The sequence below is a fragment of the Rhinoraja longicauda genome, chromosome 37 (genome assembly GCF_053455715.1).
Source record: "Rhinoraja longicauda isolate Sanriku21f chromosome 37, sRhiLon1.1, whole genome shotgun sequence".
Lineage (NCBI taxonomy): Eukaryota > Metazoa > Chordata > Chondrichthyes > Rajiformes > Arhynchobatidae > Rhinoraja > Rhinoraja longicauda.
The window spans coordinates 18,260,414-18,279,116 of NC_135989.1; the positions used below are offsets into that span (position 1 = coordinate 18,260,414).

Genomic DNA, 18,703 nt, shown 5'->3' on the forward strand with positions numbered 1-18,703 from the left:
CAGATCTGACACAACTAGCTTAGATGCAGCAATAGATTATGCCCAAGATAGCCACAAAAAGCTGAAGTAACTCAGCAGGACAGGCAGCATCTCTGGAGAGAAGGCCTGGGTGACGTTTCAGGTCGAGACCCTTCTTCAGGCATACATTATGCCTGATAAGTACAGTGGTGCATAATACTCAAAGCTGTGATTACACATGAACTATGACTTTAAACCCCCACAATGCATTAGTACAGAAACTTCAAAACAAATCTTTAACAGAATCCATTTTGAAGCAGGTTTCAGATATGTGAAACCTCATTCTGCCTTACAAATAACATTAGCAAAACAACACTTCTATTTAACTCCAATAGAGAATTGGCTTCTTGTAAATTCCCAATTGTCAAATGCAACTTGACTGACATTTTTTGACATTGAGACACAAGGAACTGCAGATGCTGGTCTACAAAAAAGTGCTAGAGTAACTCAGCAGGTCCAGCTGTATCTCTGAAGAATATGGATAGGTGATGTTATGGGCCAGGACACATCTTGGTATTGATGGTAACAGGGGGAGAAAGCTGGAACAGAGGTGGGGGCCAAGCCTGGCAAGTGTTAGTTGGATGCAAGCAAGGCGAGTTGATTGGTAGATGGGTAGACAAAGGCTCGAGGTGAAAATTGAGACAACAGGCAATAAGGTAACTGAAATGTGAAGGAGGAGGTTGGGATGTAGGTAGAAAGAGATGGAGCAAAGGGAAAGGGAGGCAGGATAATGGAAGAAATGAATGCACATCAGAATGGGGCATGGGGATGAGTGTACCACAAGAACCAAACTTTAAAAGTGCTTAAAACAATTTTCTTTCGGTTCCAATCAAGTCTCTTTAACACTGAACCACATTGTTAATTGGAATATACCTTAACAGGAAAAATGCACAGCCACCACCAAATCTAGTATCCGTACATTTACAGATGATTTTTACATTAACTTATCAATGAGATATCATTTTAAAAGATTTCTGAGCTGCACCTACTATCGTAAGTAGGGGCGGGAAGCTGGAGGGAGTTGCACACACAGGAAGTGGGGCAAGTGAATGCCATTATTGGCCTGTTCTGTTCTTGAGACTTTATGTACATTATCCCATATCCCTTGTATTTATTCACAAAATGCTGGAGTAACTCAGGTGAGGCAGCATCTCAGGAGAGAAGGAATGGGTGACGTTTCGGGTCGAGACCCTTCTTCAGACTGATGTCAGGGGGGCGGGACAAAGGAAGGATATAGGTGGAGACAGGAAGTTAGAGGGAGAACTGGGAAGGGGGAGGGGAAGAGAGGGACAGAGGAACTATACTTGGACTATCTCCGACATCCCCCTCCCGTTTCTGGATCTCACCATTTCCATCGCAGGAGATAGACTAGTGACTGTCATCTACTATAAACCCACTGACTCGTACAGCTATCTGGACTACACTTCTTCTCACCCTGTCTCCTGCAAAAAGTCTATCCCCTGCTCCCAATTCCTCCGTCTACGCCGCATCTGCGCCCGGGATGAGGTGTTTCACACTCGGGCATCAGAGATGTTCTCATTCGTCAGCAAACGGGGCTTCCCCTCTTCCATTATAGATGAGGCTCTCACTAGGATCTCTTCTACATCCCACAGCCCCCCCCCCCCATTTGTAACAAGGACAGAATCCCCCTCGTTCTCACCTTCCAGCCAGCGTATCCAACAAATCATCCTCCAACATTTCCGTCACCTACAACGGGACCCCACCACTGGCCATATCTTCCCATCCCCTCCCCTCTCTGCGCTCCGCAGAGACCGTTCCCTCCGTAACTCCCTGGTCCACTCGTCCCTTCCTAACCAAACCACCCCATCCCCGGGCACTTTCCCCTGCAACCACAGGAGATGCAACACCTGTCCCTTTACCTCCCCCCTCAACTCCATCCAAGGACCCAAACAGTCTTTCCAGGTGAGACAGAGGTTCACCTGCACCTCCTCCAACCTCATCTATTGTATCCGCTGCTCTAGATGTCAACTTCTTTACATCGACGAAACCAAAAGCAGGCTCAGCATCGTTTCACTCAACACGCCTTAACCAACCCGATCTCCCGGTGGCTGAGCACTTCAACTCCCCCTCCAACTCTGACCTTTCTGTCATGGGCCTCCTCACGTGCCATAGTGAGGCCCACCGGAAATTGGAGGAACAGCACCTCATATTTGGCTTGGGCAGCTTACAGCCCAGTGGTATGAACATTGACTTCTCCAACTTTAGATAGTTCCTCTGTCCCTCTCTTCCCCCCCCCCCCTCCCCAGTCCTCCCTCTAACTTCCTGTCTCCACTTATATCCTTCCTTTGTCCCGCCCCCCTGACATCAGTCTAAAGAAGGGTCTCGACTCGAAACGTCACCTATTCCTTCTCTCCTGAGATGGTGCCTGACCTGCTGAGTTACTCCAGCATTTTGTAAATAAATACCTTCGATTTGTACCAGCATTTGCAGTTATTTTCTTACATTACTTTATCCAACAGAAATTCATGCAAGATTTAAAAACACTTGTTATAGACTTGTAAACCTTTACTCTCACCCCACCGACCCCAACAAGCCCAATCAAAGGTGAAATATTCACCAACACAATTTCAAATTTGAAAGGAATTCAAAATGGACTACGGTTTGAAGCCAAAGCTTTGAAATCAGGGATGTGTGCTCTCCAAACGCAAGTGATTGACACAGCTCGACAGCAGGCTATGTAAATACGTCTGGTTTACTAATCCCCTGTGTTGGCAGGAGGGCTGGCATTCCCATACTGGGTGCGGACACGAGGAGAAGCACGTCACAGGGCACTGCATATATATCCCATCATCCCTGGTTCAAACTCCACCCAGATAACACTGATTGCAACCACAAAAGCAAATTAGTGTCAGGATAAAGGGAACAAGCTCACTTCATTATTACATTTATTCAAAACTTGACTTTTTATCTCCAGATTTGGCTGCTGAAACTGACACTGTTGGGTATTAATGCAAATATTAGATTTAGCTGTTAATCATCTCAATGGATATTAAAAAATACATATTGTATATTCAAAACTGTAGGATTGTCTCCTTTTCCATTTTGCTTACTTCCAAAACATGCAGGAGTAACGCCAAAATGTAATCATTGCAATAATTATATAATGTCCATTAAATCTATCTCAATTAAATGCTTTGCCCATTAACAGATTTGAATGTTTGTACCAAATTTCTGCGATGGAGTATTTACTGGAGGTTTACCAGTTTATATGCTTTGTCCAATCCACTCAGGTCAACCTACATAGCCCCGTGCTTTGCCTCTACTCTTCCCACCAGAGCACCTATCTTCCTCCCCTCTCCCCCATCAGGATCATTTAGATTTATAGTCTTTGAAATTTACAGCCCCAATTCTTCAATTCACCAGGGCACCAATTCAGACCACCCCAACAGACCAATTATACCAATTCCCCATGAATTGATTGCTATTCCTCCTACACTGATGTCTTCTTTCATCTGCTATCTCATTGACCCTGCACCAATCTACATGCAACTGGTATCCTGTAGATCGAGTTAGAGCAGAATTGGGTCGCAGTCACTCGTGTACATGTATGGCAAGGAGCCGAGAACACGTGACTGCTCACACACAGAAAATGACTAATAGATTTATTTCCCACTTCCTCCAGACTCCCCACATTCCTGTCCTGCTCCTGCTCCTGGATATCACCCTTAACCCACACAGTCAATACAACTTTCAGGATTCATACACCTTGCTGCAGAGAACATTTAAACCACTAGTTACTGTCCTGTAACTATACATTCCTTTTTATTCTCTGTTGGAACTTAGTGGAGGGGGGACAAGTTTAACAAAACCAATGAAATGAGTAAAAGCTGAATCTAATTTTTGTTTTAATACCCGACAGTGCCGGTTTCAGCAGACAATTCTGGACAGAAAAAAGACAGTAGGTCCATGTAAATTAAACATAAAAATGAGACCAGATCGACATGGGGATCACCCAATCACTCCTGCTCTTCTTGAATAACATTGTCACTATATACAGTTAAGTTTTCCTAGTGTAAACCATATACAAACATGATTTCTCCTGCCAGGTATAGCGTTCTCACTGACTTGGCCAGGCCTGCTGGTGGCATCCTTGTGAAAATGAGAACCAGTTTAACATTCAACTTTGAGAAAGATTGGTGACAGCAGCAAACTCGACACATTGTGGCATCTGATCATTCCTGATCAAGAACCCAAGGTGCAATTAATGAAACAGCAACTCACATACTGAGATGCTGCAATGCAGAGGGAGCTTAACACAGGCACAAACTGAAGCTGGTACTCTATTCCCATACACAGAAAACAATCCAGTCTATTACCTACAAGTCTGTTTTGCCTTTAGATTCCTTCACAACTAACTAAATGATTAAAACAGTCTGTTTTGACAGTAATTATTTCATGCCCATTCAAGCATCTGGTTTAATTCTCCTTGCAATTATTGATCAATAAGAAAAAATATTTAAAATCATTGATGGAAGACTTTCAACCCAAAATAATTATTTACCTTTCTGCGGATGCTGCCCAAGCTACCAAATATTTCCAGCATTCTGTTTTTAATTTAATTCTATATCCACATCACATAAATGTGGATATTGGAGGTGCACTGTGTTTTGACACTGGACGCATGTCCATTAGACGTGTTACAATTAACTGAAAAATATTAATTAGACATTACCTTCAACATATTTACACTTGGCTACAGTTGCTATCACACATAAGCACAGGTTTGATTCATATGTTGAAGATGATTGGAGTTACACTTCCCTCAAGGCCCAAGTGATGTGGCCAAACAGTACACTACAGATATCAGGGGCTGCCGCATTGTGACATGTGCTCCATCACTAATGCCACTGATTCAAAATTGTTGATATTGGTAAACCTCAAGACTCCCATGGTATTTGAGAAGTAGGTGCCATACATCAATAATCATTCACTATCATGCCATAGCGCTTAACAATGAAAGATTATTTTTAATCACGATTTGTGCTACAAGGAACCATTTCTCACTTATTTAAGTTTCCCAAATTAATATTTTCATTCTTACACTTCCATCCCCAATTCTGCACACGTTTCCAAAATCCTAATAGTTGGTAGCATGTGTTAACCTAAAAGATCAATTTGAAATATTAGCAATTTTCTTTTTTGCTGCTGGAGCTGCTCGTTCCAAGTTAGTGCTTGCTCAGCCAGTACAGTGGCAGCCAAGTCAAAGAATTAATTGGAAAAACAAAATCTTTGCTAACTGGCTGGCCAAATTTAAAACTCTGTTCACATCCAGTACCTAAAATAATCTCAGGCCTGCTCCAGTTAATCCAATAAAAACAGTCATTCTCAGACAGATTCATCCTCAAAATGCAAAATATATAGAAGCTGTTGAGCAAAATCTTAAACTTATCAAAAAAATTGCAACAAGCCATTGGAAATTGCATTAAAAAGGAGATACAAGAATCTGCAGATGCTGGTTTGACACAAAGTGCTGGATTAACTCAGTGGTTCATCTTTGCCCGGCCTGCTGAGTTACTGCAGCGGTCTTTTTTGGAACAACCTGCATGCTTATTATGAAGTGCAGCCATTACCTAACTCGTCCCACAGTTCTCGGCATTTATCCGTCATGCCCGTCCCCTGTTGTCGCCAGAGAGAGAGCCGTGGGTCTTCCATGAACTGTTCAGTCATCAGCGTTAACATCCGAGCACCGTTGGAGTCCCGCATCCTGAACATCTCCCGCACCTGTGGGACAACAAACGGGCCGCTGAAACATGCACACAGCCACACTGCAAAAAGCCTTCGCCATCAACTACAACAGGCACATGCAATTAACTATATGCTACTGAATCAACAAAATGCCACAGGGGTAAAGTAAACATGTACACGTCATCCTTGCATGGTTGATGTGGAACTTGATAAATGAGGATGTGCCCCAGGTTGATCATCAAAAGTGGGACTGTGATAATGAAGGTTGGAAGATTTGAGGGAGAACCCCACACTTAGATATTCCTAATGGGGATGAAACTCCATCACTCATTGCCTACATCAGCCAAGGTGCCAGGGGCTTGTCAATGCATGTTGGACCGTGCACATCAATGCCTTCAATCAAATAATCTGGCTTCCAAAAGAAAATAAAAACATATTGTAAAATCAAAGGCTTCATTAAATTTCAAAGTCTGCAAATGGCGATGTAAACTTCAGGCATCACATAAAGACACCAGCCTCAATATCACCTCTGCTCTTTCACATCAATCATTTGCATTGCTGAAAAGTACCAAGGGCGTTGAGGAAAAATAACATATAGGGACAAAATCACCAAGTTCTATTCCTGCATACCCATAGTGTTTGGAGATTGGAAGGCCTTACCTTGGCAAACATGGAGTGCAGTTGCTTGCTTGCTCCGTAGTAGCCACTGATGGACAACAGCACCTTCACCTGTTCCTGTACTTGCTGCTCATCCAGGTGCCAGCAGTTCACATCATCAATGCTCGCACCAGCAGTGGGATCAGGAGCACCTGCAATTCAACATGAAAATCCTCACATGTCCTGCTTAGTTTAAACAGATGTATGGCACAGTGGCACAGCGGTAGAGTTGCTGCCTCACAGCGCCAAAGACCCAGGTTTGATCCTGACTCTCGGGTGCTGTCTGTAGGGACTTTGTACGTTCTCCCCGTGACCGTGTGGGTTTTCTCGAGGATCTCTGGTTTCTTTCCACACTTCAAAGGCGTACAGGTTTGTAGGTTAATTGGCTTCGGTAAAAATAGTAAATTGTCCCTCGTGTGTGCAGGATGCCGTTAGTGTGCGGGGATCGCTGGTCGGCGCTGATACAGTGGGCCGAAGGGCCTGTTTCCACGCTGTACCTCTGAACTAAACACTATCAAAAATTAAATCCCATGGAGCAGCAAGCAATGTGGATGGGATGTGTCATTAGCTAGCACAAAACCTCAAGCTGGTAATAAACTACGACGTCTCCTCACAAAATAAACACAAAGCCATGCACATTCACACACAATGAATGCCCAGAATCTATTGCACGAAAACCTACCCTGTCATGAGAACAGGTTTAGGAAGATCCTGTGGAAGAAACTCAACTCTAATAACTATTGCACAACTTCACTCAATGCCCTATAATGCTAGGCTCAGCTTGGCAATCTATTCTGGCCAGGAGCTCTTTTTCCAAGAGCTGTTAGTCAGCTATTGGCCAAAATGAAAGTGGGTAATCAATGTTAATGCCAATTTTGCAATAGTTTTTAAACAGAGGGGTCATACTCATTGCTGATAAATGCAAGATATAAGAGCAATTACAATCTTTGAAGTAAAGAATCAGCTTAAAGATTCAAGATATGAAAACATTTAATATTTTTTGTACAACAATGCCTCAGCCAAGTTCCTACAAGTCTTGCCTACAATTGGGAAGCGTAAGTGGCCAGATGAGGCAATGCAATAAATCACAGCACCTTTGCCCAAAGAGAAGACTGACCATTTGTCATTCCCCATGAAAGTGCATACATTCAACATGGGTAACATTTAGAAATACTACCGAGGACCTGACAATCAAGTGTGCCATCACTCCACATACAGACCAATGCAAGAACAATGATCATTTGGCATTAACCCAGTGATCAGGTGCTGCACAAAATAGCCAGAGTGAAACTAGCCTAATCCAACACATGGGAGGCTGGTACATGTTGCGAGGCAATATACAAGACCCCTGCTTTATTTTATGTTTGAAAAAGCATTAAAAGTAACCAAAGAAAAACTAATAAAATGCTTGGCATGGAATATAATGGAGTCATGCCCGATCATCACACCACCCACCTTCTGTGGGACAATATTGCATCTACCTTTGCACAGAAACCATCTGTTTATACATCACAGCCAGCGTACTATTTAGGATTTCAAAGGGGTCTTTAGGCATTGTTGTACTTGGAGATCAGTATAATTGCCATTTACAATTACAGAGATCATTCCCATCTCCAAATAAATAAAAAATAAAAGGACAGCACGACTTCGAACCCCTTGGCAGAAGATGCACTGAGCTGTCCAAGACCCTGTACCACTGCCCTGCTGAATGCACGGTCATCTTTCATCTGTCCAAGACCCTGTACCACTGCCCTGCTGAATGCACGGTCATCTTTCATCTGTCCAAGACCCTGTACCACTGCCCTGCTGAATGCACGGTCATCTTTCATCTGTCCAAGACCCTGTACCACTGCCCTGCTGAATGCACAGTCATCTTTCATCTGTCCAAGACCCTGTACCACTGCCCTGCTGAATGCACGGTCATCTTTCATCTGTCCAAGACCCTGTACCACTGCCCTGCTGAATGCACGGTCATCTTTCATCTGTCCAAGACCCTGTACCACTGCCCTGCTGAATGCACGGTCATCTTTCATCTGTCCAAGACCCTGTACCACTGCCCTGCTGAATGCACGGTCATCTTTCATCCAGCCCAGGCATATGTCGCCCATGCCTTGGCTCTGAAGCCATCCTATAAGCAAGTTAAACATTCTACATCTTGCTCAATATAACGACAGGCATTGCCAAGAAAATAACGGTTCCAATTGTATTTCAGAAACGAGCAATTTGCAAGTCTCACTGTCAGCACCCGACCAATCCCATATTTTTAACATTGTGTTGATAATTTCATAGGATCCTTTTCACTACAAGCTGTCATTCACGTAGTGCAAATTGATCATGGAGATAATCAGATCAAAATCAGAGAACTGCATGCATGTGGTTTGCTTATGCAATGCTCTGGTTTAGATATAATGTGCATGCAGCAGACAGCTTTGCTGAGTTAGCCGAATGTAAAAGGGAATGTGTATTGTACATGAATAAATGATTTCAGGCCAACAAATCGTGCTGGAGAAAACCAAGTTAAGGTCGCTGGTCCCCAATATGGCATTAAACTAGCACAAAAAGTGTTGGTGGGTCAGGCAGCATTTATGGAGGCAAAGGTTTTAGTGGGGAAGAGTCTGGCCACAACCATCCCTGCACAGATGCTGCCTGACCCATTGTGTTCATAAGTCATAGGCACAGCATCACGCCATTTGGCCGATCAAGCCCACTCCATCATTCGATCTTTCACTCAACCCCTTTCTCCTTATCAAGGAGACGTCAATCTTTGCTTTAAAAATACCAAATGACTTGGCCTACACTTGGCAATGAAGTCCACAGATTCACCACCCTCTGACTAAAATTCTTCCTCATCTCCTTCCTAAAGGTACATCCTTTTATTCTGAGGCTATGCCCTCTGGTTCTAGTCTCTCCCACTAATGCAAACATCCTCTCCACATCCACTCTATCCAGGCCTTTCATTATTCGGTGAGTTTCAATGAGATCCCCCCTCATCCCCAGTGCTGTCAAACGCTCATCACACATTAACCCAATCATCCCCGGGATCATTCTCATAAACCACCTCTGGACCCTCTCCAACACTAGCACATCCCTCCTCAGATATTAGACCCAAACCTGCTCACAATACTCCAGATTTGACCAGTACCTTAAAATCTCAGCATTATCTCTCATATATTCTAGTCCTCTTAAAATAAATGCTAACATTGCATTTGCCTTCCTTACTACTTATTCAACTTGCAGATTAACCTCTTGGAAATCCTGTACCAGCACTCCCAAATCCCCTTGCACCTCCGATTTCTGAATCCTTTCCACATTTAGAAAATAGTCTATGCCTTAATTCCTACTAACAAAGTGCATGACTGCACACTTTGCTATCCATATTCCATCTGCCACTTTGCACTCTCCCAACCTGTCCCGGTCCTTCTGCAGGTACCCAGCTTCCTTCCTGTCCCTCCAACAGTTTGGCTTTTGCTCAATATTCCAGCATCTTATGCCTCCATCAGACATTAAACAAGTCTCTGCTGGCTTAAAAGGTGGGTGATAAAAACTCAAGGGACGATTCAAAATAATATCTCAGTCTGCCATCTAAGTTTCCTCTTAAATATTACCTGAAAATAAAACTGGCTGCCCTGGCTGAGCAAGGATATTCTTGCTATGGAGGGCGTGCAGCGTAGGTTCACTAGGTTAATTCCCGGAATGGCGGGACTGTCGTATGTTGAAAGGCTGGAGCGATTGGGCTTGTATACACTGGAATTTAGAAGGATGAGGGGGGATCTTATTGAAACATATAAGATAATTAGGGGATTGGACACATTAGAGGCAGGAAACATGTTCCCAATGTTGGGGGAGTCCAGAACAAGGGGCCACAGTTTAAGAATAAGGGGTAGGCCATTTAGAACGGAGATGAGGAAGAACTTTTTCAGTCAGAGAGTGGTGAAGGTGTGGAATTCTCTGCCTCAGAAGGCAGTGGAGGCCAGTTCGTTGGATGCTTTCAAGAGAGAGCTGGATAGAGCTCTTAAGGATAGCGGAGTGAGCGGGTATGGGGAGAAGGCAGGAACGGGGTACTGATTGAGAGTGATCAGCCATGATCGCATTGAATGGCGGTGCTGGCTCGAAGGGCTGAATGGCCTACTCCTGCACCTATTGTCTATTGTCTATTGTCTACGGGTTATTGTTCCAGAATCATTGCCACATTCATCTCTTCATTCACTATTGCAATGTAACAATGACATTTTCACAGGGAATTATTTAACTAACTTCCAACAGTACTTAGTACACAGTGAAGCTCAGGCCACTTGGGCCCATCTGTTCTGGACCATGTTTATGCCCATTGCAAGCTATTACATCTTCATTTTATTCTTTATTTCTTATTTATGCAGTGTCCCCAATAATGCATTTATAGACTGTAATTACATGTACTTTAAGTTATGGCATCCATAATAATTCAACAGCATGATCTAAAACAGTTTTGCAAGTGGAATTCCAGTTTACATGGATTTGAGAAAATGTGATACGGAATTGTGTCAGATAGTGTTAATAGTATTAGTGTACAGGGATCGCTGGGCGGCGCCGACTTGGTGGGCCCAAAAGGCCTGTTTCCGCGCTGTATATATATGATATGATATATGAATTGGATTCAACCATTTTCGCTGGAGCCAAGAGACAAACATCCCAAGATGCCCCAAACTTGCAACATCCTGATGTTGAGAGTGTATAGAATAAGACAAAGATGCAGTATTTTGAATTCTTATCCCAGTTCAAAGTAGAAGGGACCTGACCCATAACATGACCTGCTCACTCCCACCAGAGATGCTGCCTGACGTGCCGAGTTCCTCCAGTACATTTATCTTTGTTTTACTTAAGGTAGATTACACTCAGTCTATGCTTTAACCACGAGATTCAAGATCTTAATTTAGAGCATGAAACGAGAAAAAAGTTTAGGTATCCCAATCTGAAAATAAACTTTTGATCTGGAGGAGCAAAGACAGGTAAAGAAACACCTGAGAAGTGAAACAGAGGGTGCATTATAACCACAATGAGCTTATTGTGAAACACAGATGTCTAAAGAGCCTTAACAGCTAAAGATAACCTATAAATTACAGATTTGCATTTAAACAGACTTTGCATGAATACAGTTATGAAATTTTAATCTAAAACTGACCTGGGGTAAAGTAAATGAAACAACACTGCCTTGATCCTTACCATGCACTTGATTAATTTCAGAACAGGAAGATAGAATTTCGTCGGCCAGTTTCTGTGCCGTGGGGAGAACCTCTGTGTGATGGGCCGTGATGAGGTACTGCACAAATTTCTGTAGCTGATCCCGATTCATTTGCGACAACGTCTCTGAGATGGGGAGGCGCAGTTGCACCTGCTGAGCTTTCCGTATACGGTACAGGGAGAGTGCCACGACGTGGCCACAGTAGAAGATGTCCTTGTTGCCACAGCCACATGTCACAGAGGTAATCTTGCAACGGTCAAAGCTGATGGCCACTTTGTAAGTTTTCTCAGGTTCACCCTGGCTGGCCAGCTCTGTCACAGTTCCACTCAAATGAAATCCTGAGGGGAAAAACAAAAAGATTTATTGAAGCAGCTTTCAAATCAGCTCCCTCTCTCTCTTCCATAACCTGCTGAATAGCGGGCTCCAACGGCTTGAAAACCAATGAAGTTAGAAACTGGGGTACCAATGGAAATAGAAGGGAAACTAAACTGACCATTGTCCAACATCAGCTTCAGTGAACACGCATACAAATAGGATGCAAGGATTTTTTGGTAGATTGTCACGTCTCCCTGGCCTCTTGTTGTCAAGTAGTCTGCCAAGAGCGGATGAAGTGAGGTTTGGGCTTGGATCCAGATGGACCCAAGGAGAAAGTCTCCCTTCTTTCATTGCTTAGAGGGAGGAATTTGGAGCAAACGCATGAAAATGTAGCACAAAGAGTGTCTACATTTTGGGCATCTGGTCATTTTCATAACAGCACTATTTTAATTCAGATTTGGGGTAACCAGCATCCAAGAGCAGACCCACATTGCGTGGCTATCCCCTTATCCCAGCAGTCTTGGGCACCAAAAGAGAGAGCTTTAAAAACACTGAAGCCATGCCAGGGAGACAACACTGGAATTTAGAGTCTCAGGCACAGATTTCCCAGAATTAGGGTTAAAAACCTGCCAATGTAATGAATTAAAATAGTAAAAAGCACAACATTCTAAGAGTCGACTCTTCTGGCTAGCTTAAACCCAAACTAAAAATGCTCAAAATCAGCCCAAAATCTCAAGACAGAATCAAAACTATTTAAAAATGGATTCCAGTTTAGACATCTTCCTGAAAATCTAGCATTGAAACAATGATTACTCATGTAACACCGAAGCATAACGTGTCTTTTTGGTTTGGATACCTGTGTTAGATAAGAGTACACAGGACCGTACATGGAGTCAATGCTAAAACTATCCATTTGGGAATTACAAGTAAATTGCAGAGTTGGGGCACACTAGGGTTTAGAAATTCAGTGTAAACGAGGCTTAGTTCAGAAGCCAACAAAAATTTAAAATAGAAATTGCTAAACTGGGTTGGTTTGCTGTAACTTAATTTGAACCGACTCCCAGATAGAGCTGAACAGCACAACCACCAGCAATACTCAACCCATTCCCAGATTGGGCAAATGCATGCAAGTGAAAAACCTCTGGAATAGTTCCAAATTTAACACCTCACACACCAAATTAATAGAACCACAGTAATATTTTGGTCTTTAGCAGACATTAAAAACGTAGCCATTAGAAGATGTTAAGGGGAGAGACAGACGGGGGCTTCTGTGGCTACAAACAGGACTGGAGTGGTGCTGCATCCCTAGTGCCAGGGTCATGGATGTCCGAGTGGTTGCAGGACGTTCAGGGCAGGGCAGACAGCCTGAAGTAGCTGTGCACATCAGTACAAGTGACATGGGTAGAAATAGGGATGCAGTCCTACAAATATATAGAGATTGGCAAAAGATTGAAAAGCAGAACCTTGAGGATAGCAACCTCTGAATTACTCAGTGTCATGTGCCAGTGAGGGTTGGAATAGGATGATGAGACAAAGCATGGAAGCTATAGACCAGTAACCCCAACATCTGCAGCATGTTACTGGAGGGGATCCTGAGGAATAAGATCATGTGTGAAGACAGGGATAGATTTTATTCCCTCTTCATGTATCCCTTGTAGTTATTCCCTTATCATGTATCAAAACATTGAATGGCTCAATTGTAATCATGTATTGTCTTTCCGCTGACTGGTTAGCACGCAAGAAAAATCTAACAGGATTTCCATACGTGTATGGAAAGAGCTCCCAGGACAAGTGGTAGAAACAGGGAGAATAATGACATTAAATAATAACATTTAAAAATCATTTGGACTGGTGCACAAATAGTAATAGTTTAGATGATTATGGGTCAACGCCTGCCAAATGTGACTGGTGTATTTGGTCATCCTGGACAGCATGGACGATTGGGCCAATGGGCCTATTCTCATGATGCATGACTGACTAATACAAATCCTGGAATTAAGCTTTTTCAACCTCCCAACTGAAGCTTTGTCAACTCATTACCACAGCCATAGTGGGTATATTGCAAGGCCAATGAAGTCCAGTCACCAAGTATTAAGGGAAGGCATAAAAATCTTCATTGCAATGAAATTGCCATCCCTGTAAAGCTCTAAAGGTAACTTGTTCCAGGAAAGAAAGGAAGGAGAAAGGGAAAAAAGCACTAATAAGTCATTTTCACAAATGCCTCCCTTGTTGAGGAGGTAATTGATGCTGTCAGCTGTGGAGCTGACTGCACCACATCGCACCTCCATCAGCCTAATTCCCCAGGAGGAACAGACCCATCCCCAGGCTCTGCTGGAAGCTCATTTTTCCTTAATTAGTTTTAATAAATGAATCGATGGCAGACAGATGACACTGGTCTTGAGTTTACTGGACGTCTATTGAGTCGCATTGAGTGCAGTGGGGAGGGAGAGAGAAGCAGGAGTTACACAACCCTTGGGGAGCAATCAATCAGCTGTCTCGGCTCTGTCCAAAGGCAAAAGGTACAATGGAATATTCTCTCCCCTCAGCAGTTGCCAACACACTGAATTATAGATAAACATGTGCAACTCTACCTACATACAAATCCAGCTATTACATTTCAACGCAGCATTAACTTCCTGTATATTGGAAAATACACAGAACTAACAATTGTGGCTTTGGTCTTTAACTATAATACGTTGAAACAAGCCCTCATTTTGTGCACACGTATATTATGTTCCTTGGTCTCAGCTGTTCCAATCAAATTCATAAAGGGGGTCAAAACTCCTATTTTGCACAGTTGTCTGCAATAATGGATTACTTTGAAAATTCAAATTAATGTATTGTACCTCTGGTTAACACTTTGCCAATTATCCAGCCACTTTTTTTTCTGAAGAATTACTGAAGTCGATCTGTACTGTGCAATCAATTTTAAACAGTACACTTCGAATTCTCAGTATAATGTGGAAATGGATACTTTTGGTTTGCTGTAAACGTGAAAGTTTTTTTAATGGGCTTTGTATAAAGTGGAGAAAGTGTTAGCAGGATTGAAATTCATTGTAAGCAGACAAGTGCAATGTAGAAGTGCACTGTGTGATCAAGTTTACAGTACAGTTACTGGCAACAGTGCACATAATCTCCTGCACACATTGCATTACCAGCCGGCAATGAATTCCACTCCTGCCGTCACTCCGTGTAATGCCCACTAAGACAGTGCATCCCCACTTCATCCTAACGGGCTGTTGGAGAAGAAGGGAAATACACTCCCAGCAAAGACTTTCAGACTGCTCATGTAACACTCAGGTCTAATGTTTAGTGCATTGCACAGGATTAGGTTTTGTTGGGGACAATGGTGAAGGGAACTACAGTTCATCTGCAATTATTCTTGGCAGCATGAAAGTCTGAGATGCTGGAATGTCTCGAGCTGCTGCAACTATCCTTCAGCCACTGGACTCAACACCTTAGCAGATCACCAATCTGCTGTTTTTGGACAGTGTAGAGTTGAATCAGTTGCCATTTCACCAAATAATTATGTTTTGCCAAATTGCCATTTGTTTTTAATTATAAGTGCAATTATTATTTTTTTTAACATTTCTGAACAGTAGAATTGTATATATTGCATACGACAGTATTTCAGAATTACTCTCCTTTTGGCTACCTTCATCTTCCTGCAAGTTGTTCCCATGGCCCACAAACTTAGCTTCCTTAACAATCTCAAAGGAATGTACAATGACTGAACTACACTACAATGTGGGCAAGATTGCAGGAGGAAAATGTGTGTGCAAAATGAGAAACAAGGCAAGGAGTTGGAGTATTATTAGACCAGATAGCTGGGTGACTCCCTTATTCCTATTTAGGAGACCATTCAAACCTGAACGGGCTGGGCTGGCTCAGTTGAATAACTCTGCCGTCCAACAATGGTACAATAACAGCAGTTAAAAGACACATGGACAGGAAAGGTTTAGAAGGTGTGAGACCTAATGCTGGCAAATGGGACTCATGGGAGCATCTTGGTCGGCATGGATAAGTTGGGCCAAAAGAGTTTGCTTGCCATAGGACACTGTGAATTGCAACGCTCAACACCAGTCAGTCTGGATTATGCTCAAATCTCTATAGTTGGACTTAAACCCATCACCAACCAGCTCAGGGAGGTTCAGGAACTAATACTCAGCCAAAATAGATCAATGTAGGTTCAGGAAATCTGCACTAATTTTTGAGTGCTGAGGAATGAGGTGATGAAACAGGCAGCACTATAGTTTAACACTTACTTTTCCAATATTTGGATATGCACAACGATGCATTGCTGAAGAACAAAGCTTAATTTAACTTGAGCTGGTGCTTTTGTGGCATGTACAAGTTAAATGTCAACTATTCCATTTGCTTATTAAGTTCATGAAAGATTTGATATACAGCACTTAAAAATACCTTCATAATAGCTTTGGCCTTTTCCAATGAGCATTTCTTTTCCCTTAACTCATCTAACAGCCCATGAGATAGCTGCAGCACAACAGAAGTTTGATTATTTTATCAGGATCACAGTGGCTATTCACAGCTGAGTGGAGATAATGCTGGCTTTGGGAGGGTGGAGACGATGGCAAGTGGGAAGAGGGGGTAAACAAAACCAGCAAAATCAAAGCTATTGCATAACTTAAAACAAGATTCTACAGCTGTACCAAATTACTTTAAAACACAATTCGTACCACTATTCAGGGGAGGAGAGACCAGTGAAACCTACCGCGTTTGATTTTATGGTCTGGCCAGTGTGCTTCTGCAAGCCACCAGTACATACGCTGTTAGCAAGGGCATCTAGGAGTGCTGGTGGAACAGTAGTGATGCGTGGAAATAAATACAGCGCACAGGAACAGGTAAAGCTTTTTAGCGTCCATAAATCAAACTACTGACATTATTGTGGAGCTTCCCAATGGAAAATTTGATAATTTGATGTCTACAAATGATGTACCTTTTCTTAATCCAAATCGGTTACTAGGCATGGATGGGTAAACAATCTCCTGAAGCCGTCACCTTTCAAGCAACCCCTGCGAGCCCACAAACTGCCGGTGCAGTGCACCATCTCATTTTACATCGCCGAACCAGAACGTGATCTATGGCCACAAGATACAGTATTCATGTTTAACAGCAAATATCAGGAGATACTGACTGCCATCAGGTTTCCAAACAAGTCCATGCAATAATATATGGAGATGCAGAGAGCTGTGCACACAAGTGTGTTACAGGGCACTACACACCAAGTCCAAGACGCAAAGGAAACCCAAAGCTTCAGACAAACGCCTCCGAGTCTCGGCCTGTATCCGGGTCAAGATGAAGGGATCAGTAATGTGTCTTCAGTTGCATCCTGATCCTCGCCCAGCAGAGCACCATGAAAAGCTACGATGCTACTTTAGAATCAGACAAAAATTCTGACAGATAGGCTTAAAACAAAGTTGATCCAAATGTATTCCGAACCCATGACCTTGTGTCCTTGGAGAACAGTGCTAGGGCTATCAAAACGACAAGAGCTGATTGCAAAGTGAAACGTCATAAAAATTGGCGCAAGTCATTCATCCAACTGGTTTGTGCCTTTTGCATTCCCATTTCTCACTGATCGCAGTGGCAGCGACTATTCCAATTACCTCATTAAATGTCACTAGCTCCACCTTTTACGTCCTCAAAAGGAGTTTAAATGCACCTATTGAAAACTAATTAGTACTGCAAAGGAGGAAGGCTCCAGTGAGAGTGTGTGCCGGTGCTCTTTTGTAGCCACAAATCAACCTGGAAAACAGGCTGAAGTATTTTGATTTCACATCAAAAGGAGACAAAGGCCCAAAATGATAAACCGACCAAAGTCCTCCCATTTCAGGAGGTGCCTGATGCACAGGGAAGGACATGATCAAATAAAGTCCTCCCGTTTCAGGAGGTGCCTGATGCACAGGGAAGGACATGATCAAATAAAGGAGCTAAACATTCCAACACAAATTTCTTCATTTCCAAAGGACTCAAATGCCAACAAGAACCATATACCTTGTTAATTGGATCTACCAGGTGCTGCAATTAAAACATGAGGAATTAGATACATGCTCACCGCGGTGTAGATAAGGAACTGCAGATGGTTTACAAAAAAGTGCTGGAGTCACTCAGCGGGTCGGGCAGCAATTCTGACCCACTGAGTCTGATGGACCCTGACCTGTAGGGTTCATGTTCTCCAGAGATGCTGCTTGACCCACTGAGTTATTCCAGCACTTTGATGCATATTTAGATGATCATTTTAGACTTGCCAGTGTTGGTCAGTGCAAAGACATCCCAACAAACCTGCAACCAACTGCTCTCCCTCACCTCCTTCAGACCTACTGTCGTACATCCCATACCAGCTTGGCAGAGGTCAGCTAAATCAATCCTGCATCCTCACTGGCTGCTAATTGATTTGCTAAAAAAAAGAACATTACTTATTTTAAGCATGGGCTGGAACCAGATCTGAGAAAATGCACAGATTTTTGCAACATGTAAACGACCAACAAAATCCTTCCAGATTTATTACTGAAAATATTAAAGATCATCTACCACAGCACAGGTTTATGGCTGCTAGCTTATGGGGTTCACAATGTGATGTGAGAAGCACAGTACATGCATTCATCAATAGAAACTCAAGAGGTCAAAGACGGCAGCACCAAAGAACTGGATTAGTTAGCACGTCCCCACTGCATGTCCTTGCATGCAGTCATGTTCTCCAAGGAGTCCAAAATATCCAAATTGCTCCCTGAGGAGTCATAACAGCCTTTAGAACAAAAAGGCATGTCA

The 18,703-nt window shown here is 43.0% G+C and overlaps 1 protein-coding gene across 1 annotated transcript in view; it reads right to left on the reverse strand.

The window, feature by feature from the left end:
* The window catches only part of LOC144610641 (zinc finger SWIM domain-containing protein 5-like), a 72,590-nt gene that overhangs the window by 23,915 nt on the left and 29,972 nt on the right, over window positions 1-18,703 (reverse strand). The window contains exons 3-5 of the mRNA XM_078429498.1: window positions 11,581-11,937; window positions 6,385-6,533; window positions 5,610-5,760 (exon numbers count right to left, since the gene is read on the reverse strand). Coding sequence (XP_078285624.1) covers window positions 5,610-5,760; window positions 6,385-6,533; window positions 11,581-11,937 — 657 coding nt within the window. The remainder of the gene's footprint in view (window positions 1-5,609; window positions 5,761-6,384; window positions 6,534-11,580; window positions 11,938-18,703) is intronic.